Consider the following 25,102-nt stretch of genomic DNA (forward strand, 5'->3'; position numbering starts at 1 on the left):
TACGATATAACTTTGTTAATTTACTAACAAGTTAATTTTACGAAGAATTTACCTGGAAAAAATAGCTCTGTCTATAACTACACAACGTATAACAATAGAATCTTACATATGGACAGTACATAAGTGTTTTTTATTGGTCCGGTGGTACAAACCTCCCGTTTTGTACCACCGGACCAACAAAAAACACCCTAAAGAAGAGAGGGTACATGCCTATAACTATGTCCATATAAGAAAAATAGCAGGTCAAAAAAGGGTGCAATACATGAAAGAAGTTAATTTGCAACGAACACTTTGTGTTCATGTTTCAGTACTGTGTTGCTAAAATAAATGCTGTAGATGACGATAACGTCTAATTTTTTATTTTATTTTGAGATTTGTTGATTTTGTGTGGCTTAAGACAAATTTATACCTAAAAGATCAAAATTTTTCCCAAAGCATGAACGATAGCTCATATATTGAACAATTATAATATAAAACTATAAATATTACTTTTTCTAATAGGTACCATATGATTCATTTTATTCAAATTATATGCATTTATAAGTTTTCGTAATTATTAAGTGTCCAAAAAATACATTTTAATATGGGCGGCAAAATGCCGCCACGCGAGCACTCGCGTCACAAAAAATGGCGCGACTACTCTAGGGTTAAAATTAGTATCGTTTTATATTAAAATCGAGCCAATAGATAGTACTATGATGAATGTAAGCTTGTTAAACTTGATAGTATCTACTTACATGTGAAAATACCTATATCTCATCCATCATTCCATCGTGTTTTTGTTCAATATGCTCTATACAACCGAACAAAATCCACCCACCCATGTCACACACTCGTTAAGTGATGATAATAGTCTAATAAACTTAATAAACACCCACAAATCACTAGCAAATCAAAAATAAATAGCATTTAGAATATTTTGTTGTTACTGTCAGCCTTTGTTTGGCACAGATTTTTCATTTGTTTCATTGTTTGGCACAGAGAACTGACGTAAACAGGCGCCACAGCAAAAAGGACAAAAAACATTTACAGCCTAACGTGTCTTTCTTACGCTTAATGTAGCTAAGCGTCTCTTTTTCGCAATGTCACAACTGTCACGATTATACCCCTGTGGATGTGAGCTTATACAAAATCAAATCTGAGGGTTTGACAGTTGGTAGAACTCAGACAACGCCATCTATTTCTCCAAAAATGAACTTCTTTTTTTTTTAACAAACGCCTCGACCAAGTTGTGGATTGAGTCCTTAACTGCGTAACAACGTCCACTTGTCCTGTTGAGCCACTGTGAAATAAAGATGCGCGATTATTACTAACCATAATCGAATAATTCGATTATAGACTTCATTCAAATGATTCGAATAACCTCATCATTCATTCGATTATGAAAGAGTGAGAAGTAAATACAATAATGTAGAGTGTCGTCTCATTCCTCCCTATTCAAATGACTTCTTTATATTCGATTATCAGTCTTTTCATCTTAAATAATACTCTATGCCTTAAGCACAAAGTTCATTTTTGAGTGTCAAATTGAATCATTCAAACATCAGTTCATTCGATTATCAGTCTTTTCATCTTAAATAATACTCTATGCCTTAAGCACAAAGTTCATTTTTGAGTGTCAAATTGAATCATTCAATCATCAGTTCATTCGATTATCAGTCTTTTCATCTTAAATAATACTCTATGCCTTAAGCACAAAGTTCATTTTTGAGTGTCAAATTGAATCATTCAATCATCAGTTCATTCGATTATCAGTCTTTTCATCTTAAATAATACTCTATGCCTTAAGCGCAAAGTTCATTTTTGAGTGTCAAATTGAATCATTCAATCACTCTTATTCAAATAGTGTCATTCGAAGGAAAGTATTCATCATTCATCATTCATAATTCATTTCATCATTCGATTATGAAAATTAGTGGTTAGTGGTTTGCAAATTCGATTATTGACATTAGTGGTATCAAACCATTCGATTGTTGCTGTCATTCATAATCGCTCATCATTACTGTGAAATAGAAACATTCAACCACAGAGTACTTTTAAACAAAATGTCAATGTTCAATGTCAATGACATGACAGCTAGGCTTGCATCACGTCTCTCACGTAGTGTTATTTTCTCTATGGCTCAGCGTTGCCATCGTCCTAAAAGGTAAGACGATTTTCGTCCTATTTGACGCTGAACCGTCCCCTCGACGTCCCTTTGCATCCACCGTCCCTTTTAGGACGCAATAAGTTCGGAGTATTTTAGTGAACGCGCTCATTTACTTTATTTTGCCCACTACGATGATCCGCAGATAAAAAATCACGAAAAAAAACAGACACAATTAATAAACAAAACCCAAAATAATTATTCAAATGACTGTCAAAAGTGTCAAAATAGGTTAACATTATCTAGAACGGAAAGCAAATAAAACGAGTTTTGTTTACTCTGTGGGTGTTCCACTTTAAAGTTGACGAAAATCATATTTCATAAGATTTCTCAAAATTATTTCTCGAAATCTAAGTGCTTCCGCAGTACTTATAGTAGGTACTTATACAGATCTATCATCAAAAAAATCAACAGCTCATAACTCTTTATCGGCCTTATAAGATAAAACAGCCTTATTAATTTGATACACTTACAGATCGTAACTTTTTTTTAAACCGTCCCTTTTTGTAAGAAAACGTCCGTTTTTAGGTAAAATACCGTCCGAAATGGTTCAATGGGACTGGCAACACTGCTATGGCTTGCATTGGGGTCATTTTGGGTATTTGGATGTGTTTTGGTCAAAAACCGAAAAATATTCTTAACTATTAGCACCCTCAAAGCTAATAAATGCTAATTTCACCGATAGTCTGCTGAATAAAGTGTTTCGCACTGCATTGGGTAATAAAAGTTTCATAAAACCTTCATACTTCTGGTGTTGAGGTTAGCTTTTCCTCCATTTGTTTGCTAAATCTATGCTACACACAAGAGTGAATATGTGGCAGCATGTAGAGTTGTCGGTGGCTGAAGGCTCAGTGGAAGTGAGAGAGCCTGCAGAGGTCTTTAATTAGCAGGTGGTAGGTGGTGAGGGCCTTCCTCAACAAATGCTAAATGAGTGTTTGTTTGTGGCCTCTTTTTAAAAACTATGAGTAGGTACTTATCTTTTTAGCTCTAGATCTACTGGTACTTATAGTGAAAGTCTACAGTCTATTTTTTTTTTATTTGATCTATTAACCATTCTTGCGCCTTATGGTACTGGTATGAACTTATTTTAAATACTAACCATTATTTTCCACCTTTATCTGAAATAAATAATAGGTATTATAAGGACTAGTTACTTATGTAGATACCTACTTACCTACTAAAATAATTTTTAATGTAGTTACTGTCATATGCAGTAGCATCCTACATCCTCACACTTTTGTATGAGTGGCTGGTTCTGCTTCCAGTCAACTTGATGTCATTTGTATATGAAGTAAGTACAAAATAAATGCAAATTTGAGTATAATTATGGCTCTTGTTTTAGTTGTACAAAACCACACTATAAGATGGAGGATGGCATGGACATAGAGGAACATGATCTGTTGAACAACCCTACTGTGAGGAGCGTGTTTCCAGATCTTGCCGTTCTCAAACAAGAAATTATTGATTTTGATACAAGTGAAGGTGTAGCACCAGGTTTGTAATTTGAATGCTCTGTTAAGGTTATATTATACAACTCTGTGCAAAAAGTATAGGGAAAAGATCAATAAAACACAAAATCTTTGTTATTCATCCTATTTTATCAACCTCAAAGTATGCTCCTTCAGAAACGATACACATATGCCAACTAGGCCATGCAATACCGCAATACCGGTATTGTGTAATACGGGGAACCCGGACAAAATCCACGCTTTTTTCAATACCGGTATTGAAAGTTAATACCGGTATTGAAGTTATACCGGAATTGGACATTTTTGAGGCTATTAATCAAGCGATTAAGATATAGTTAGCCTTGTGCTCCTATATACTATGAAAGTGCACTTGTTTTCAACCATTACATGCGGTTTTTGGCCTTTGGAAACCTACTTGTTGTCCATGCGTTCTAAAATTTTAACTCTAATACTCAATTCTCGTAAAAAAAATATTACATAATACAGAATTTGATGGCTTTTTCTTGTTGTATTTTGCCCTTTACGACCTTTAAACAAAATATATGCCATTTATAACAAGGAAGTCTAATACCGGTATTAATACCGGGATCCTGCATACCATGATGATGATGATGGGATGATGCAATACTGGTAATATTTTTAATACCGGTATTAAGTTCGGGTACTAGAACTCAATACAATAGCAATGGTAACAAATAATCTAATCGTCAAAACATTTTTTTAACAATGTTTCCGGGATGAGTTTAGTAACTACTTACAGCGAATCAGCTTATAAAAAAATGATTTGATGATTGGATAATTCTTTGGATTATTTGTATCGTTTCTAAAGGGACATACTTCATGTTTTTTAGGTAGGCCTAGACCTAACACCCCACGCAGTTTGTCGTACTTACTACTTACTGGATACAATGAAGGATCTAGTGATTCAACCAAAAAGGAGATTCAACCAGATGCCTGCGACATATCTATCTATGTATTTGTGTAAATGTATCAGCTGTCCGATAGCCATATTACAGGCTCTGCCTAGTTTGGGGTCTGATGGCTGTTTGTGAGATGTCCCCACATATTATCCTTACTACTCGTAATATCCTTACTAATATTATAAATGCGAAAGTAACTGTGTCTGTCTGTCTGTTACTCTTTCACGCCAAAACTACTAAGCGGATTTGAATGAAATTTGGTATACCTACGGTCTAGACTACTCTAGACCATAAGAAAAAACATAGGCTACTTTTTATCCCGGAATTCTAATAATCCGGTATTTATTTATTATACAGATACATTGTAATATATCAGGTATACAAAAACCCAAATCGTTACTATAATTTGATATTTATTAATTTATTACTAGCTGACCCGGCGAACTTTATACCGCATCTTACCCTATCCTACCCTACCCTACACTACCCTTTTTTTTTTTTTTTACGAGGGGGAAATCTTCAAAAAGATTCCCACCGACCTCGGGGGAGGAAGGCGGGATATGTGGGATTTTTACCCACTAAAACCCCCTCGGTGGCCACCATCAGTGCAGGTAGGTGCTCCGGGATCTCCAGGGGAACGCACCGGAGTCACCTCGCACTGCGCCGCAGCTCTTCTCCGGGAGACTCAAGGTCTCCCCACTCCTTCGCAGCCTGCGCGGCTGTACATGGCCACATGCGCAGCCGCTCTTCCCGGGGCCGCTATTATGCGGCGGCTCGGACCCGCGTCCTCACCGCCCACAGCCCCTAACCTCCTTTTGGTCGCCTTCTACGACGGGCAGGAGATACCGTAGCCTTATTCTTACTCCCGGGCTACAGGGACGCGACGGGCTCACCTGGCCTGAGCCCTTCGCCGTCGCCTCCGAGCTGGATCGGCCCTCTCCCGATCTCGCTCTGCGGCCTCTTTCTGGACCATGACGGTCTCACAGAACGAGACCACGGCCTTCCAACACTCCTTGCCTCGAGTCATGGCTGCCACCACTGAGGGCAGTGACAGATCCGGCCCGATCCTGTTAGCCAGGATCTGCCTTTCGGACTCCCACGCTGGGCACACTGCAAGTGTGTGCTGCGCGGAGTCCAGGCTGCCTTCACAGTGGTGACACGACGGTGCAACCTCACGCCCTATCCGGTGCAGGTACTCACCGAAGCAACCGTGCCCGGTCAGCACCTGCGTCAGACGACACGTGAGGTTGCCCGGTCGTTGCATCCATGCGTCGAAGCACGGAAGTACGGCTGCGACAGCTCGCTGCCGACAACTTCTCGGCTCCTCCAACCGCTCCCGCCAGTGCTCCAGAGCGACCTGGTGCTCGTATCGCCGGACGGCTGATGCCGGCTCCGCATCGGCAACTTCCACATTGTGTAGTCGCTGGTACACTCGAGCGTCCATTTCCGCCAAGATGTCGAGTGGCGGAAAGCGACACAACAAAGTCGCCGCATCGTACGATATCGTGCGATATCCGCGAACAACGCGGATGGCCATCTTACGTTGGACGCTGTTGAGCAGTGCTCGGTTGCGTCGGACACCCGTCAGTCTCTTCGACCAGACAGGTGCTCCGTAGAGGGCCATGGATCGCACGACTCCCGTATAGAGGCGGCGGACTCCTTCGCGAGGACCCCCCAGATTCGGAAGCAGCCCGTGCAAAGCACCAGCTACTTTTTGTATCCGGGGGGCTAACCTTTTGAAGTGTTCCTCGAATGACCAGCGACTATCCAGGACTAGGCCGAGGTAGCGCATATGCCGTCCTATGGCGATACGAGCATCACCAACTTGCACCGCTAGCTAGGTCAGGTGGTTCCCTGCTCCTAGGCAGTTTGTGGAACCACAACGCCTCGGTCTTGTGGGGCGCTGTTTTGAGACCCAGCTGGTGGATCTTGTCAATCACTCTGGCCACAGCATCTTCCGCCCTTGGTATAGCCTCCTCGAAGGAGGCCCCGTTAGCAACTACCAGTGTGTCGTCGGCGTAACACACTGTGCTAACACCATCTGGGAGCTCAACTCGCAGGACCGCATCGTATGCCAAGTTCCACAGAAGAGGGCCCAACACCGACCCCTGTGGAACTCCGCAACTGACATCCCTCCGCGAAAACATACCCTCTCTGCCCGGGTACTTGATATACCTGTTCGACAGGTATGACCCGACTATTCGCTGCAGGTAGGAAGGCAATTGGTGGTACACAAGAGCCTCCCTAATGGTTCCCCAAGGGATGGAGTTGAACGCATTAACTATGTCTAGGCTAATAGCCAGCGCAACTCCCCCTTGGTTCACAGCCTGCTCCGACAGTGAGCGAACACGAAGTATCGCATCCACTGTCGATCGCGCAATCCGGAAGCCGTACTGACTATCAGAAAGGTCGGGACCATCCCGTCTCAGGTGTGCCTGGATGCGATCGGCGATGACTCGCTCAAAGAGCTTGCCAGCCTCGTCCAGCAGACAGATGGGTCGGTACGCAGAGGGAGAGTCTGCGGGCCTGCCTTCTTTCTTCAGGAGCACCAGCGTGGCCTCCTTCCAGTCGGTGGGGAACTCGCCGTCACTCAGGCAGTGGTTCAGCAGACAGATGAACTGTCTGAATAAACCAGCCCTGAGCGCCAGCACCCACACACGTCCTGGTATGCCATCGGGGCCGGGAGCGGTGTTCCGCGCTCCGAGACGCCTGACTGCTCGTTCCAGCTCCGGATCCTTCACTCCTAACTCGTCAGACCACGCGGTCGGGTCTAACGGGAGAGGGTCTTGTTGACCTTCCTGGCCCCTGGGAAACAGTGTGCTGACCACCGTCTCTACCAGAGCGGGTTCCAGGGTTTCGGTCAACGGAGGGACCCACGGACGCAGCCTGCGCAGTACTGATTTGTACGGTCGGCCCCATGGATCCCTGTTGAGACCCTCCAGGAGCTCCTTCCAGGACCGAGCGTTCGCGTCTGCAATCGCGAAACGAAGCGCGTTTTTGGCCTCCCGATAGGCGTCATAGGCGGTACTCTTTTCGGCCTCCGTTGCCTGGCGTCTTCTCCGTGCTCGGGTGTACTGGCGTCGACTGCGGAGACAAACCCTACACTACCCTACACTAACCTACACTACCCTACACTACCCTACAATACCCTACACTACCCTACACTACCCTACACTACCCTACACTACCCTACACTACCCTTCACTACCCTACACTAACCTACACCACCCTACACCACCCTACACCACCCTACACCACCCTACACCACCCTACACCACCCTACACCACCCTACACCACCCTACCCCACCCTACCCTACCTTTCTTACCTTTTAAACCTTCCCTGGACTTCGACAAATATTTCAAGACCAAAATTAGCCAAATCGGTTCAGCCGTTCTCGAGTTTTAGCGAGACTAACGAACAGCAATTCATTTTTATTATATAGATCTATTAAAACCATAACTATGCTACTCTTACAGCTAAACCAATACAGTAGTGTAAATAACTTATATTTAAATATGGCACACACTTTCATACTTCTCTCAAACATTCCCCTGCATACATTCATCTGAGAACAAAATTGCATTAAAAGTCACACTAACCGTAATCTGGCTAATATTTTCACACAGACCGACTTTAGCTTTGCTCAATACCAATAACAAGAAGAATGTTTATCCTTTCTTCATTCATGTCACACCCTAAGCACATTTATATCTATCCCAATTAAACATTATTGTACCTTACAGAAACATTTACAACGTCGCCGGAAGTATCAAAGATAAATGAAAACAAAAATCAACTACACAATTTAACGGTCTACAATGGGGATCATCCTACCGAGTGCTCCACTCAAGACCTGGATGTGAAACCTGACCACCTGTGTACTGACATGGATGACACAATAACTGTCAAGGGCAACAGTTTGACAGAATTTGATGAAGTTGAAACTGAAATCAAGAAGGAATCAGAGAATGTTGTAGCAAATGAATTGCTATATTACAGGAACAGAATTATACTCGGCAAGATACAAGTAGATGAGTCTGACGAAGAACGAGAAATTTATGCACCAGCTGACTGTAATAATGTTGTAAACAACAAAACAAACAATGATCAAGATTTGGCAGTGTCAATATACACTGATGAAAATAGAAGCATGAGGATAACTAAACAGTATTATGAAATGGAAAAATGTATGCAAGCGAAAATTATTCTAACTAACTGTTATACAACTCTATTGAACCATAACTGTTACTGTGCTCAGTGTGCAGTGTTGTTCCCCACCACTGAAGCGTATAGTGAACATTACACGAGCACACACACCGAGACCACTAACTCAACCAAAGCCTCGGCTTCTCTAGTAATACGTAAAAAAATAATGTACCCACGTGAGCAGGCATTTGTTTGTGACACCTGCGAGAAAACATTCAGCAATAGAAGTAGCTTGATACAGCACATGTTAATTCACACTGGCGACAAGCCATTCGAGTGTGACATTTGCACGAAATCATTCTACCGAAGAAGTCATTTGAAGAGCCACAAGTTAATTCACACTGGAGAAAAACCATTTCAGTGTGAAACTTGCAAGAAAACATTCAGATATATATCGGCTTTACAACAACACAAATTAATTCACGCTGGGGAAAAGCCCTTTCAGTGTGACATTTGCAAGAAATCCTTCAATCACAGAAGTGCTATAAAAAGGCACAAGTTAATTCACACTGGCGAAAAGCCATTCCAGTGTGACATTTGCACGAAAACATTTTACCTAAGATGTCATTTGAAGAGCCACAATTTAATTCACACAGGAGAAAAACCATTTGAGTGTGAAACTTGCAAGAAAACATTCAGATATATATTGTCTTTAAAACAACACAAGTTAACTCACACTGGTGAAAAGCCATTCCAGTGTGACATTTGCACTAAAAAATTTAGCCAAAGATGTCATTTGAAGAGCCATATTAAGTTAACTCACACTGGCGAAAAGCCATTCCAGTGTGACATTTGCACTAAATCATTCTACCGAAGATGTCATTTGAAGACCCACAAGTTAGTTCACACTGGCGAAAGGCCATTCCAGTGTGACATTTGCAAGAACACATTTCACGTAATAAGAAATTTGAAGAGGCACAAGTTAGTACACACTGGGGAAAAGCCCTTCCAGTGTGACGTTTGCAAAAAAAAGTATGGTTCAAGGAGTCATTTGATTCGCCACATGAGCGTTCACACTGGCAAAAAGCCTTACGAATGTGATGTCTGTCATAGAAGATACCGATACTCGGATTCTCTGAAGCATCACAAAAGTCTCAAACACTAAAATTTTCTTCTTTACATAACCGATTATGATTTTAAGTTGAGAAAACAGGCCTATTACATAAGAACAATTGAAATTTCAATAATTATGATTGGTAGGTAATTAAAAGCTTGGTGGCTTGGCTCAAAGGCTCTCTCTTGCTATCGCATTGTGGGTACGATTGAGCCAGGTAGGTACAACTCGTGCTGGATTATTTAATTATATTTTTTTAGTTTATTATTTTTATGTTATCATTTAAATAATTTATTGCACAAACTTACATTTGTGCGTAGGCGAACTTAATTCTAAAAGCATTATCTTCCAGTTAACCTTGGGCTTTGTGGAGAAAGTGATAGGTAGTGTGATAGACTGTGAGTTAATTTTGTTTAATATCTATAAACACTAGAATATATACTTACTTATACATAATGTGTTTGTTTTATTTTAAGGTAATGACTATAAATATATAAATTCATATACAGTGTAAACTCTATATAACGACACTGAAGGGACTGTGCATTTTTTGGCGTTATAGAGAGTTGCCGTTAAATGTAGAGTTTGTTTTTCCATATTGTGGACAGGTAGAACGACTAAATCCAAAAAGTTTGCCAAAATGACTTATCTTCTCTACCGGTTCTATTGCGCGTATCAGTAAAACTTTTTCGTCAATACACAGTGTTTTTCTTTTACTAGCCATGTATACAGTTTAAAGGTTTGTGAGCAACTAAGAATATGATAACGTACCTATAGACAATCCATGCTCCCTACTCGATAAGTTATGGTCAAGCAAGATCAGTCTACACGTGCAAGCAATACAATAAATTAGAATAGACTGTGTCAGTCTATTCTAATTTATTGTATTGCTTCCTGGGGAGGGACCTTCAAAACCTACCTTCTGCCTCTTGAGCGTGCTCAAAGAGCAATTTTAAAAGTAGCTACATTTCGGAATAAGCGGTACTCTACTACTGAGCTTTATCAAAATTGTGGAGTCCTAACTGTTCGTAAGTTGTTCATCTTTAACACTATTCTTAGAACTCACAAACGCGTTTTCTTAAATCCACTGTGCCTCAATAAACCTTGTTCATCACGTCGCTCATCTAATATATTTTCCACTTGTAGTTATAAAACATTTTTTGTGCACAGATTCCAATGTTACTTAGCTGGTTTCCTGTACAACCTAGCAAATAGGCTACACTTCATCTACAAATGTAATTCCTTTGAGGCGAAATCTGTTTTGATTGAATGGCTATTTTCTCTCGATTATGACGAACCGGAAAAATTTTTATCTTCCACCCTCCGCGGTTGATCTTTTCACTTTTGGTATGGTTTGGGTGTGTTGAAATTGTTTTGATTTTTCGATTTGGAAAATAGATAAACAGATAAATATTATTTAGTAATGTAAGTCTTTATTAATTTAATTTATGTGGACTTTTTTACTGTAAGTCATTGTATTATTAGTACTTTTGTTTATTGTTTTTAATTACTTTCTCTAATGAATGTATATATTATAAACTCATTCTACACTGTAATACTCTTTGTAGTGCCTACCATAAAGTTATAAAGGAAGAGCTTGTTATCTAAAGCACAGGTGATGAGCCTAGTTTAGGTAACAATGTAAATTCTTTATTTAATTGTTCAACTTGTGTATAGTGCCACAATCTTATCTGTTCCGGTGGTCAAAATGTGCAACTAACGAGACGTCATTGTCAAACGTCATTTCATACTCTGTGCGTTATTTGAGTTGTCAATTTCTGCGAAGAGGCTGACGCTACGTTATTTAATTTGTTTTGTGATTTTCTGGGTGAAATAATGCCAAAAGCGCTGTAATGTGATGCAAGAAAAGTAGTACTATATATATTGGCTTTTATGCAGGAAGAATAACATATTCAGGCGCCTTTAATTCCGTTTGAAAAATTGGAAGAACGAGTTGCAGCGGCTACAGGTTAGTGTTGCCAAATATGACGAATAATTTTACCCATATACTTACTCCATGTAATTTTATTAAATATTTTCCCGAGAGCGGAGAGGCCCATGCCCCAGCAGTGGGGACGGGATGGGTCGTGAATAGTCGTGATACTCGTGATGAAAAGTATATAATCTTTATTTTTATTTGATTACAGGTGTGAGGACATGACATGATACTTTAAATCTTATGCAGTATACCAAGAAGAATTTCTCGCACCTGCAGCGATTTTAGACGAAATAATGATGATTTATGACATGTCATTGTTTTCCCAACCTATCAAGAGTTGGCTGAAAGAAATTGCTTTTTGGCAATTAGCCTTTGGAAGGAGACCCGTGCCCCAGCAGTGGGGACGTGATGGGTCGTGATGATGATGATGATGAATTAACCTTTGCACACTGTCTGAATTTCTTTTAATTGTATGCTCTTGTTTCTATTTACTTTAAAAATGTTAAATAAAGTGTTCAAAAATAATAATTAATAGTTTTTTTTAAAGTCGTATTTCGTTATTCCCACGACCCACATATATTACCTATACCATTGTAATCTAGATTTAATCTCCTATATCAGAACATAATCAGAACTAATTTTATTTCTGTTCGCCGTGGACACATTTTCCATGCAACAAATGTCGTTTGATATATTATATCCTCTTTCATTTACCATCGACCCTATATTTTGATTTATCTATACTTATGAATGTACCTAATTATAACAATAGGTAATAGCAGAAATGCATTGTCGTTTAAACCAGAAATAGGCAAAATTTAATCGATGGCATCACTGGATTCGATCACAGCGAAGTCGCCACCGGAACAGATAAGATTGTGGCACTATATACTTTACATATTTTTTCTGTCAATAAAGTATATTCATTCATTCATTCAATTTGTAAACAAAAGAACGAATTTCTTAGAAAATTCGGTATGCGGGATGGCCTCCGTCGAGTTTATTGCAGGCAGGATAATAAAACGACAAAAAAGCACACAGCTGCGCTGTTTTAACTAAAAAGGTACCTACTGATTATTACTCAAATCGCTATGTAGAGTGTATCAATGTATGGAAAACAAGCTAAACCAAACAAAACCAATTTATTTCGACGATTTAGAGAGTTTGTCGTTAAATCGAGTGACGTTACATAGAGTTTACACTGTATATACTTATGTACCTTGATAATATCTGGAGTTCAGAGTTAGTGAGGACCCCGCGTCCCCCGCAGCCCCGCATAGTCAGACACATTGCCACAGAGGAACAATACACTAGACGTTGCGCTCAACTCCCCGTCTCCATGCTGACCCGCATGGGGAGTGCGAGTTTTTACTCCGTTAGAATAGCGGCGAGTAAACGCGAATTTGTGTAGCGCGAGAGAGTCGCCACCTAGCGGTATACGCGCTGCACTAGCTCCGCACCGTACAAATGTCGATTTTCACAGCTCAATCGGTTATGAAAAACCTACACTTGGCCCTCAGTTGAGTTACCGAGGTGCGGGGGACGCCAAGACGGCACTTTGTTCTTAATTCGCCAAAAAATGGATCGCATTATATTACACTAAGGGGCCGTCCATTAATCACGTGAGGTCGTTTTTCTCATTTTTTTCCTCCCCCCTGGTGATATTTGGTGAGGTTTGGGACCAACCGCCCCTCCCCCCCCCCCCTGGATCACGTGTATTTTTTTTGGAAGTCTATGTAAAGGCAATTTTTGACTAGAAAAAATAAAGGTCATACTACAAATCGTTAAAATTTTTGCGCCGTCCAAAATATCGGTTCAGAAATACCTAATTTTTGACAAAAAAATAATACACGTGATGTCTAACGAGAACCCCCCCTCCCCCCTCGTGATGTTTCGTGAGGTTTTCAGTACCCCCCCTTTGAGCCTCACGTGATTAATGGACGGCCTCTAACTAAAAATAAACTCTCTATCGTAGGTACTTATTGATTGTTGGGGTTACTATAAACGATAAATCCTGGTACTCATACTCCATTGCAGTTAAAATCAGTCCTTAAAATTATACACAGTCCAATAACTATTATTTTAATGCACATAACTAATATGAGTAATGTCAAAACATGCTTTGAATGAGTAGCTAGTAGCCGCCGCAGACGCCGTGTCCCGGTCGTCGGTGCACACATGGCGGCGTACAGTTGACGGCGAGCTGCGAGCGCAAGCGCTGAGCTGGACAGAAGCCAGGACAGTTGCTGAGGACAGGACGGCGCGGCGCACTCTTGCGAAGGCCCTCTGTACCGCCGCGGCACTAGCACAGCAACAGGTACCACAAATATGAAAACAACAAACATCAGTATTAGGTATACCATAATTATATTTATTAAAAATAAAGAACCATGTAGTTGTTTTAACCTAGCGATTAATGACATTTTCTACTGTTCCGAGGCTTCCAATTGAGCCGGGATTTCAGGCATCTCGGTGTACAACAGGACGCTGTCCTTGAGCAGCCGGGTCACTCAGTAGTGAGTCACACGTGACGGCTACAGACGGCGCCGCTAGAAAGCGACCGTCCGCGCCGATGTCAGAATTGCAACTGAGGTGGTTAGTGTAGGTGGAGTCGCTTGTATGTGGGTGTAGGAGAGCGTGTCGACAACGCGGCCTGTGCGTCGCCGGCGCTGCCTGCAGTGAGGGGACAGGCGGAGGCCGAGCCCTCGCCCGCAGCGCGCCCCACTGACACTCACTGACATCCCGCTGTTTCACGCCGTGTCATGTACTATGTTTCCTCATGTTTCCCGGATCTAACATTTTTTCCGACACATTTCTTCAGAATGAAGTTGCAGTGTGAAGTAACATGATGTGCCTCTTAAGACTATCTTTACGCCAAAATGTTTTCATGCAAACGTCACACTGGAATGACTTTTCGCCAGTGTGAATTAACTTGTGGCTCTTCAAATGACATCTTCGATAAAATGTTTTCGTGCAATCGTCACACTGGAATGGCTTTTCACCAGTGTGAGTTAATTTGTGTAGTTTTAAAACCGATACATATTTGAATGTTTTCTTGCAAGTTTCACACTGAAATGGTTTTTCTCCAGTGTGAATTAACTTGTGGCGCTTCAAATGACTTCTTCGTCTAAATGTTTTCGTGCAAATGTCACACTGGAATGGCTTATCGCCAGTGTGAAGTAACTTGTGTCTCTTTAATTCACTTTTTTCGTTAAATGTTTTCGTGCAAATTTCACACTTTTCTTCAGTGTGACGTAAGCTGTGGCCCTTCAAATAACATCTTCGTTTAAATGTTTTCTTGCAAATGTCACACTCAAATGGTTTTTCTCCAGTGTGAATTAACTTGTGGAGCTTCAAATGACTTCTTCGTCTAAATGTTTTCGTACAAATGTCACACTGGAAGGGCTTTTCCCCAGTGTGAAGTAACTTGTGTCTCTTTAATTTACTTTTTTCGTAAAATGTTTTCGTGCAATTTTCACACTTAAAAGGCTTTTCACCAGTATGAGTTAATTTGTGTAGTTTTAAAGACAATACATATTTGAATGTTTTCTTGCAAGTTTCACAATGGAATGGTTTTTCTTCAGTGTGTCGTAAGCTGTGGCTCTTCAAATGACTTCTTCGTTTAAATGTTTTCATGCAAATGTCACACTCGAATGGCTTTTCGCCAGTGTGAGTTAACTTGTGGGTCTTCAAATTATATATTTGGTTAAATGATTTCGTGCAAATGTCACACTGGAATGGCTTTTCGCCAGTGTGAAGTAACTTGTGTCTCTTTAAACTACTTAAAAGGTTGAATGTTTTCGCGCAAATGTCACACTGGAAGGGCTTTTCCCCAGTGTGAAGTAACTTGTGTCTTTTCGTTGTGGACCGATGCCTCGATGTTTTCTTGCAAATGTCACTCTCGAATGGCTTTTCGCCAGTGTGAATTGAAATGTGCTTTATCAAGCTGCTTTTTCTGCTGAATATTTTCATGCAGGAGTCACACACAAATGCTTTCTCACGTAGGTATATGATTTGTTTTCCTTTCACAAGAGAAGCCGAGGCATTAGTTGAGTGAGTGGTCTCGGTGTGTGTGCTCGTGTAATGTTCACTATACGCTTCAGTGGTGGGGAACAACACTGCACACTGAGCACAGTAACAGTTGTTGTTCAATAGAGTTGTATAACAGTTTGTTAGAATAATTTTCGCTCCCAAACATTTTTCCATTTCATAATACTGTTTAGTTATCCTCATGCTTCTATTTACATCAGTGTATATTGAGCCTGCCAAATCTTGATCATTGTTTGTTTTGATGTTTACAACATTATTACAGTCTCCTGGTGCATCAATTTCTCGTTCTTCGTCAGACTCGTCTACATGTATCTTGCCGAGTATAATTCTGTTTCTGTAAAATGGCAATTCATTTGGTACAACATTCTCTGATTCCTTCTTGATTTCAGTTTCAATTTCATGAAATTCCGTCAAAATGTTGCCCTTAACAGTTATTGTGTCATCCATGTCAGTACACAGGTGGTCAGGTTTCACATCCAGGTCTTGAGTGGAGCACTCGGTAGGATGATCCCTACTGTAGACCGTTAAATTGTGTAGTTGATTTTCGTTTTCATATCTCTTTGGTACTTCCGGCGTTATAAAGGATTCTGTAAGGTACAATAAAGTTTAGTTGGGATAGATATAATTAATGTGTTTAGGGTGTGATATGAATGAAGAAAGAGTAAATATTCTACTTTTTAGTTTACAACGCTAGAGTCGGTCTGTGGTTTGTCACTGCTGTGAAAATGTTAGCCAGATTAGTGTTAGTTTCATTCAATTTTGTTAAGATAGAGATATGTCAGCCACTGGATTAGAAGTACAGTCAGCTGCATAAGTAGGGGTACAATTTAAATCATCACCAAAAAAAATAATTGTACGTTAATACATTGCACCAATTTTTTTTATTAAAACCAAATTAATTAAATCAACTCCAAAATCGAAACCCCAAAAAAAACGTTTACGTTCCAAAATAAATAAACACGCCTCCAAACAATTGCAAGTTTACAATAGAAAATCTTTTTCGTCGCCAAAACGGATAGATCATCACCAAATTATGCTATACTAAAATAAACATTGACACCAAAACTAAGTGTTCAATTTTTTTTTATATCACCAAATTATCCTACCCAAAAACAATGTAAAATATAGTATACTTAAAGGTAATCGATTTACCTGTTAATTTTAATATGTAGGCATTTGCGGCTTTAAGAGTGGTGCGGCATGATTTTTGAATTTGCGCGATGCTTGTGGACTCAATGTATTGATGTCTAGTACATCGACCTCAATACATCGCGGCAAATTCACCCCTTCTGGACAAGGTCAAATTTGAGCGGCGCCATCCCCCCGCGCCCGCATACTCATATACATACATTTACCTATTATCATCATGATCATCAGCCAATAATCATCCACTGCTGGACATAGGCCTCTCCCAAGGAACGCCACAACACTCGGTCCTCGGCCTTCCTCATCCAACCACAACCCGCCTAAGGTCGTCAGTCTTCAGGTTTTTTTTTTCTTTCAGGTTCTTCGGCAGATACGACCAGCCCACTGCCATTTCAGCTTGCATATTTTGACAGCTATGTCAATAACCTTAGTCCTCTGACAGATAACCTCATTTCTGATACGATCCATCAGAAAACCCCAAGCACCAAGCACTTAACTATAATAAATTGTATTTCAATTCCTTATTTCTATAGAATTTATTGGTACATGGCAAAATTCAAACCCTCGGCCACACGAATGGGAGTCGAGATGCCGTAACGGATAGATTTTACTAGGCACATACTAATGATTTAATTAATTCATAAAGCAATTTAACAAGTGACTTTGTTTTGGGATAAATTCAAATTCAAATTCAAATTCAAAATCATTTATTTGCATGAACGTAGGTACACATAGCTATTTATTATTTGGTAAAAACTTAATTTTTAATATTTACTTTTACTTTTTTTGGTTAGAAAGGATTATTAAAATTATACTGATAAAAGAATATATTGGTTACATCTTTAAAACGACGATATACTTTATTTGGTTTGAAATACATTTTAATGGTGTCAATATAGTTTTACAGTATACAGTAAAAAATAATTAGGTTCATTTCGAAAATATTTTGGGATGCATGATTTGGTGATGATTTATCCGTTTTGGCGGAGATTTCGAATAAGTATGAAAGTGAGTGCCATATTTAAATATAAGTTATCTACACTACTGTATTGGTTTAGCTGTAAGAGTAGCATAGTTATGGTTTTAGTAAATCTATATAATAAAAATGAATTGCTGTTCGTTAATCTCGCTAAAACTCGAGAACGGCTGAACCGATTTGGATAATTTTGGTCTTGAAATATTTGTGGAAGTCCAGGGAAGGTTTAAAAGGTAAGAAAGGTAGTGTAGTGTAGGGTAGTGTAGGGTAGTGTAGGGTAGTGTAGGGTAGTGTAGGGTAGTGTAGGGTAGTGTAGGGTAGTGTAGGGTAGTGTAGGGTAGTGTAGTGTAGTGTAGGGTAGTGTAGGGTAGTGTAGGGTAGTGTAGGGTAGTGTAGTGTAGGCTAGTGTAGGGTAGTGTAGGGTAGTGTAGGGTAGTGTAGGGTAGTGTAGGGTAGTGTAGGGTAGTGTAGTGTAGGCTAGTGTAGGGTAGTGTAGGGTAGTGTAGGGTAGGGTAGGATAGGGTAAGATGCGGTATAAAGTTCGCCGGGTCAGCTAGTAATACATTAATAAATATCAAATTATAGTAACGATTTGGGTTTTTGTATACCTGATATATTACAATGTATCTGTATAATAAATAAATACTTAATAAATTTTGCCAGGCGTGGGTAGGGTTTATTTGACAGTAGTATTAATGACAAAGTCTATAAATGTTTTTTTTAAGAAAAGTAATAATGAATGCATGAATGATGATGGAAGATAATAATTTATACTTAACTAGTTCTTCCCACGCGCTTCGCTTCGCCCCAAATAGTTTTCCCGTGGGAATTCCGGGATAAAAAGTAGCCTATGTTTTTTCTTAGGGTCTAGACCGTATGTATACCAAATTTGATTCAAATCCGTTCAGTAGTTTTGGCGTGAAAGAGTAACAGACAGACAGACAGTTACTTTCGCATTTATAATATTAGTAAGGATATTACGAGTAGTAAGGATAATATGTGGGGACATCTCACAAACAGCCATCGGACCCCAAACTAGACAGAGCCTGTAATATGGCTATCGGACAGCTGATACATTTACACAAATACATAGATAGATATGTCGCAGGCATCTGGTTGAATCTCCTTTTTGGTTGAATCACTAGCTCCTTCATTGTATCCAGTAAGTAGTAAGTACGACAAACTGCGTGGGGTGTTAGGTCTAGGCCTACCTAAAAAACATGAAGTATGTTCCTTTAGAAACGATACAAATAATCCAAAGAATTATCCAATCATCAAATCATTTTTTTATAAGCTGATTCGCTGTAAGTAGTTACTAAACTCATCCCGGAAACATTGTTAAAAAAATGTTTTGACGATTAGATTATTTGTTAGCATTAGGGTATGCAATACCGGTAATATTTTCAATACCGGTATTGAGTTCTAGTACCCGAACTCAATACCGGTATTGAAAATATTACCAGTAGGTATTGCATCATCCCATCATCATCATCATCATGGTATGCAGGATCCCGGTATTAGACTTCCTTGTTATAAATGGCATATATTTTGTTTAAAGGTCGTAAAGGGCAAAATACAACAAGAAAAAGCCATCAAATTCTGTATTATGTAATATTTTTTTACGAGAATTGAGTATTAGAGTTAAAATTTTAGAACGCATGGACAACAAGTAGGTTTCCAAAGGCCAAAAACCGCATGTAACGGTTGAAAACAAGTGCACTTTCATAGTATATAGGAGCACAAGGCTAACTATATCTTAATCGCTTGATTTATAGCCTCAAAAATGTCCAATTCCGGTATAACTTCAATACCGGTATTAACTTTCAATACCGGTATTGAAAAAAGCGTGGATTTTGTCCGGGTTCCCCGTATTACGCAATACCGGTATTGCGGTATTGCATGCCCTAGTTGGCATATGTGTATCGTTTCTGAAGGAGCATACTTTGAGGTTGATAAAATAGGATGAATAACAAAGATTTTGTGTTTTATTGATCTTTTCCCTATACTTTTTGCACAGAGTTGTATAATTTAACAGAGCATTCAAATTACAAACCTGGTGCTACACCTTCACTTGTATCAAAATCAATAATTTCTTGTTTGAGAACGGCAAGATCTGGAAACACGCTCCTCACAGTAGGGTTGTTCAACAGATCATGTTCCTCTATGTCCATGCCATCCTCCATCTTATAGTGTGGTTTTGTACAACTAAAACAAGAGACATAATTATACTCAAATTTGCATTTATTTTGTACTTACTTCATATACAAATGACATCAAGTTGACTGGAAGCAGAACCAACCACTCATACAAAAGTGTGAGGATGTAGGATGCTACTGCATATGACCAAGGGCGTACCCAGGATTTCAGATAGGGGGGGGCAGCTCACACTTGTTTTCAAGATGATGTTTGGTCGGGTATTGAAACGAAAAATCGTGATGTTAAAAATGTGATAGAGAACTAATAAGAACCATAATTACCTACTTAATTAATAACATTATGGATAAAATTTTTCTTTAATTTTATACTTTTTGAAAAAAAACCATTCGGCTGTACCATTTTAAAACATAGTAAGAACCATGAGACAAAATGTTCAGGAGAGCCATAAAATGTTTTTGTCCCTTCATTTCAATGCCCTAGTAAAACTATGATCACATCTCAACGAATGTAAGCTTAAAAGAAGCGGCAGAAACTTGGCTTGACATAGTTACAATACTATTTCATTTAAATATGACTAATATTGTTGCTGTAATGCACAAAAGAAAACACAAACTTGGTTTTAAATGGTTTTCTGACCATAGAACCGCCCTGGCTGACCATTTAATAACCTAGTAAGGGCCATTTTTGTGTAATTTTACATTGAAATTACAATTATTGCTGTGTCGCTGAATTTTTTATATGTTTGGGATCCTTCACATATAAAATAATTCCAATTTTGCAGCACTTTTATATAACTGTACTATAATTAATAGCTCAAATAACCACATATTTTTATGTTTTTGTTTCATCTAAATTTATAATAATGAATAATGTTTGTGCCTTACTAAAATTAAACCTCGAAAATTGACAATTGCTGAACATTTTAAAACCTAGTATGAGCCATTGACCATTTTAAAACATAGTGATTAAAGTAAAGATTAAAGTGGTTGGTGGCTCTTAAGAGGAGAGTATACCTTCTCGATTCTATCGAAATAGGTATTTAGGAAAATATTTGTTATCACTCTCATGCCCCAGGCACAGGTGCGATAGAGATGCACTGCAGCTCGCGACTGACAATCGGTACTTTTTTTTATGAAATTCTGGTTTCGGAAGAAAACGTTTTACACTAACTAAATATTAACCAATCTCTTAGTTTTTGGTGTCAATCACTTCAGCATAAAAAAAATATTGTTATTGTTCAACAAACAGCTTCATTCAACACACAAAAATTACGTTATTTGAGGTGCATATAAGTTTGAATCTATAAAAAATTTCGAAAAAAGAAAAAGCTATAAACATAGTTATTCATTGTGTCAAGAACATACAAAAACATCATGGAGATTGGATAATATTTAGGGGTAGTAAAACGTTTTCTCTTTTTGTATGGACGAGCAAGTGCTATACTCTACTCTTAATAGGTTTTGAAATGGTTTTTCTGCCATTTTTTTTGACAGTGTGGACTTAGTAGGTTTTTTTTCAAACATGGCACTTACTAGGCTAGCTTTTAAATGGTACAGCCGTATTAAAGAGACACATCGAGATTGTTTACATTTTGTCTCAGAAGAAGTTGAAGTACCAGTAGATCTAGATTCTAGAGCTAAAAAGATAAGAACCTACTCATAGTTTTTAAAAAGAGGCCACAAACAAACGCTCGTATAGCATTTGTTGAGGAAGGCCCTCACCACCAGCTAATTAAAGACCTCTGCAGGCTCTCTCACTTCCACTGAGCCAACAGTCACCGATAACTCTATATTCAGCCACATATTCACTCTTGTGTGTAGCATAGACTTAGCAAACAAATGAAGGAAAAGCTAACCTCAACACCAGAAGTACGAAGGTTTTATAAAACTATTCTTACCCAATGCAGTGCGAAACACTTTATTCACCAGACTATCGGTAAAATTAGCATTTATTAGCTTTGAGGGTGCTAATAGTTAAGAATATTTTTCGGTTTTTGACCAAAACACATCCAAATACCCAAAATGACCCAAATGCAAGCCATAGAGAAAATAACACTAGTTGATGGAGACGTGATGCAAGCCTAGCTGTCATGTCATTGACATTGAACATTGACATTTTCTTTGAAAGTACTCTGTGGTTTAATGTTTCTATTTCACAGTGGCTTAAAAGGACAAGTGGACGTTGTCAGAAAGGACTCAATCCACAACTTGGTCAAAATTTAGTTATATACTAGAACATGCTATTTAATGTAGGGTCTACCTACCAAGAAAACAAACACAGTAAAAAACCAACTACAACATACCTACTTCTTTCAGAGAAACCCATTTCCTATTAATTCATGAAAAAAATAGTTTTGCATAAAGGACTCAAACGCTCTGCTGGGTGATTTTCTATCTCGGGTGTCATGGACTCGCGATTTCCAACCGTATAAATCTATGATGGGTTTCTGACCATCTTTTGGCATCGGCTATCTCGGTCATGATCACTAAACGAATAGTGGGTATGAGATTTATCGATACACTAGAGGTTGCAAAATTTTTGTGAAAATATTCTGTGATTTGGTTAGCCGACTAAATGAAAACTTCATTTCACTTCAAACTACGACTACTGAATTTATCAAATCTTTAATTTGCCGCATTATTTAGAAAAATGGTGATACTGGAAGCTATTGTCAAATGATTGTCAAAACAAACTGCAAGGAACCATCCAAAACAGAGATTGATTTTGGTGTGTGTTTTTTATAATTACCCGAATCCTGTGTTTTAATTGTTCATTATATCTAAGGTAAGTACATAATTAACGTATTACTATTAAAATTTTAAACTTAGTCATACACAGAACGAAATATGGGAATTTTTTACAAAGTCGTGAAAAATGAACATTTATTGTTCTTAATAAAAGCATTGAGATCAATGATTTCTAGTACGATACGCTAGTAATATAAGTCGATGATTGAGATCTAACACTTGGTACTGGGAACTCAGTTATTAAAAGTAGATTGATCACTGAGCCATTCAATAATCTTCACATTTGTGCAGGTTGTGCTGGTTAGTAATATTTTTGTGAGGCATATATCATGTGCCAAGAAAAAAGATTGAATAGGCAATTAATATTGTATTTTATTTCCAGGATGGCACCTTTAAGAAAAGTCTCAGATCGACAAATGGACAATTTGTTGGAGTTCGTTGAAAGACATAAAGAGCTTGCTGTTGGCCGGTTCCCTCCCGGCCCACTAGGCATACAATCAGCACGTTGGCTATGGGACAGTGCAGCATTACAATTATATGAATTATATTCAATTGGGTCTGGAGTTACAAAAACTGGTCAAAAATTCTGACGGGCATTCACATGTAAAGTGGCAATGTGCAATCATAACTTAAAGGTTAAAGTAGAAAAAATATTTTAATAATGATTATAGTAAGACTGGTAGAAGCAAAATGTGATGGAAAGTTATGTGATTTAAAATCAAAAATAAAAGCCATTAATATAACTTGTGTTCTTTATTACTAAATTATACATATATACAGCAAAAATCAGCCTATCAGTCAGGTTATTTTAGTTCCTTGACACTTGAATTCACAGCCTCTGGACAAGGTTGGCCCTCATGCGCCCTGCATCTGCATCAGCAGCACCATAAGCCACGTTACCAATATGCTGCACCCGAATGTTACCAGCAACAGGCAAGTTGTCGTCACTGGTATATTGTGTGCATTTGCTATATTCTGTAGTACACAGCAGTCATTTACTATTTTCGCAGCTTTGGTGGGCTCATAGTGAAGCACACGGTGTGCCAGCAAACATCTCCAGCGTGTTTTAAGGGCCCCAATGCACCGCTCCACAGTATTTCTGACACGGCAGTGTAGATCAGTGTAGTGTTCTTTTGGGGATCCTACAGCTGCATTGAGGATAGGTGTTAACATCCACGGCCGTAGAGCATAACCAGAGTCCCCTGAAACCAATTTTAAAACAACAGTTAGGTACCTATACTTACTGAAAAAAAACAAATACCTACTGAAATAATTTCCTTCTAACTAACTAATTACTTACTATTTACTAATTATGGAAGACCAAAAATTTGCAAGATTAAAAAAAACAAACATCAAAGAAATATTATTTTGTTCAATTTCATAAGAACAAGAAGACTTCAGCGTCACAATTTAAAAAAAAGAAGTTATTTTCTATATTCTATGGTGACTCTATGGTTTAAAAGCTACTATTTACTAGTTGCCCAAGACAAGACGGTTGGCCAACCCAAATTAGTACTAATGATTCCAACTATCCGATACAAAATACCAATCTCGGGTTTCGATAAAATATTCGCATACAAAATTTTAACAAGATGGCGGCCGGTGGGTATTGAAGCCCATACCAACTATGACGTCATTATTCGACCCCAACCGAACATACACAATACGAATAGTGTCAAAATTTGCTTTTTGACAGTAAGATCACGGTGAAGAGAGTTATCAACGAGATAGAAAATAGCCCAGCTGGACTGTATGAAATAACCGCGGTATCGAAGATTCTCAGCTCTATCTGGTACTACTATGCTACTGGTAGAAAATGCTGCTAGCATTAAGTTCACCTTTGTACGAATTTACTTTGTGCAATAAAGAATTTAATAATACCTACCGCCAAACGACGGCGGTGCACTAGAAAATATTTAAGTAGTTATTATTTATTAAGATAGACAGTTTTATAATATATAATAGTATATAGCTTCTCTTTTAGATTTTTTTAGGTTGTTAATTAGTTTTAGAGCTTAATTTTCCAATTAATCGTTTGTTTAAATAAAAATACTATAATAATATCTTGAATATAAAGAAATTCCAATACGAAGTTTTAGATAGAAAATATTGCATGATAGGTTATAATAGCTCAGCCGTAATAGGTAGTTATTTGTTAAGAGTTTTTGTTGTTTAGTTTGCTGGTACCTATAGCAGCGCTGTCATGTCGCATTTCATAGCTAAACAGAAGAACCTAACGAATGAATTACTGTCTTAATGGTGTTATGAATGTTCCTTTTTTTAAAAAGGT

At 38.8% G+C, this 25,102-nt stretch overlaps 2 protein-coding genes and 1 long non-coding RNA gene across 4 annotated transcripts; 2 read left to right on the forward strand and 1 right to left on the reverse strand.

Annotated features, from left to right (window-relative positions):
* The first annotated feature begins 2,674 nt into the window (after positions 1 to 2,674).
* LOC125489136 (zinc finger protein OZF-like) lies at positions 2,675 to 10,254 on the forward strand. 2 transcript variants are annotated; one of them, XM_048623971.1, is made up of 3 exons: positions 2,675 to 2,905; positions 3,489 to 3,640; positions 8,281 to 10,254. In XM_048623971.1, the coding sequence occupies exons 2-3, from the start codon at positions 3,511 to 3,513 to the stop codon at positions 9,846 to 9,848; spliced, it is 1,698 nt and encodes a 565-aa protein (XP_048479928.1). In that variant the 5' UTR covers positions 2,675 to 2,905; positions 3,489 to 3,510; the 3' UTR covers positions 9,849 to 10,254. The 2 variants fall into 2 exon arrangements, with proteins under 2 accessions (XP_048479928.1, XP_048479927.1); XM_048623970.1 differs by having other exon boundaries at positions 2,678 to 2,863.
* Positions 10,255 to 14,196: 3,942 nt separating this feature from the next.
* LOC125489211 (zinc finger protein 43-like) lies at positions 14,197 to 21,923 on the reverse strand. The gene is made up of 4 exons (XM_048624306.1): positions 21,790 to 21,923; positions 19,962 to 20,113; positions 14,975 to 16,373; positions 14,197 to 14,323 (listed from the first exon to the last, which is right to left on the reverse strand). The coding sequence occupies exons 2-4, from the start codon at positions 20,089 to 20,091 to the stop codon at positions 14,197 to 14,199; spliced, it is 1,656 nt and encodes a 551-aa protein (XP_048480263.1). The 5' UTR covers positions 20,092 to 20,113; positions 21,790 to 21,923.
* A 522-nt stretch (positions 21,924 to 22,445) lies between these two features.
* LOC125489163 lies at positions 22,446 to 24,024 on the forward strand. Its single transcript, XR_007266776.1, has 2 exons — positions 22,446 to 22,849; positions 23,195 to 24,024. It is a non-coding gene; the product is annotated as an uncharacterized LOC125489163 (long non-coding RNA).
* Positions 24,025 to 25,102: the final 1,078 nt, after the last annotated feature.

The sequence above is a fragment of the Plutella xylostella genome, chromosome 11 (assembly GCF_932276165.1).
Source record: "Plutella xylostella chromosome 11, ilPluXylo3.1, whole genome shotgun sequence".
NCBI lineage: Eukaryota > Metazoa > Arthropoda > Insecta > Lepidoptera > Plutellidae > Plutella > Plutella xylostella.

Coding starts and splice junctions, on each gene's coding strand:
- LOC125489211 (XM_048624306.1), bottom strand. CDS start 20,091: ATGGAGGATGGCATGGACATAGAGGAACATGATCTGTTGAACAACCCT. Junction 16,374..19,961: donor AAGTGAAGGTGTAGCACCAG/GTTTGTAATTTG, acceptor TGTACCTTACAG/AATCCTTTATAACGCCGGAA. Junction 14,324..14,974: donor TTACGTCACACTGAAGAAAA/GTGTGAAATTTG, acceptor TAACCACCTCAG/TTGCAATTCTGACATCGGCG.
- LOC125489136 (XM_048623971.1), top strand. CDS start 3,511: ATGGAGGATGGCATGGACATAGAGGAACATGATCTGTTGAACAACCCT. Junction 3,641..8,280: donor AAGTGAAGGTGTAGCACCAG/GTTTGTAATTTG, acceptor TGTACCTTACAG/AAACATTTACAACGTCGCCG.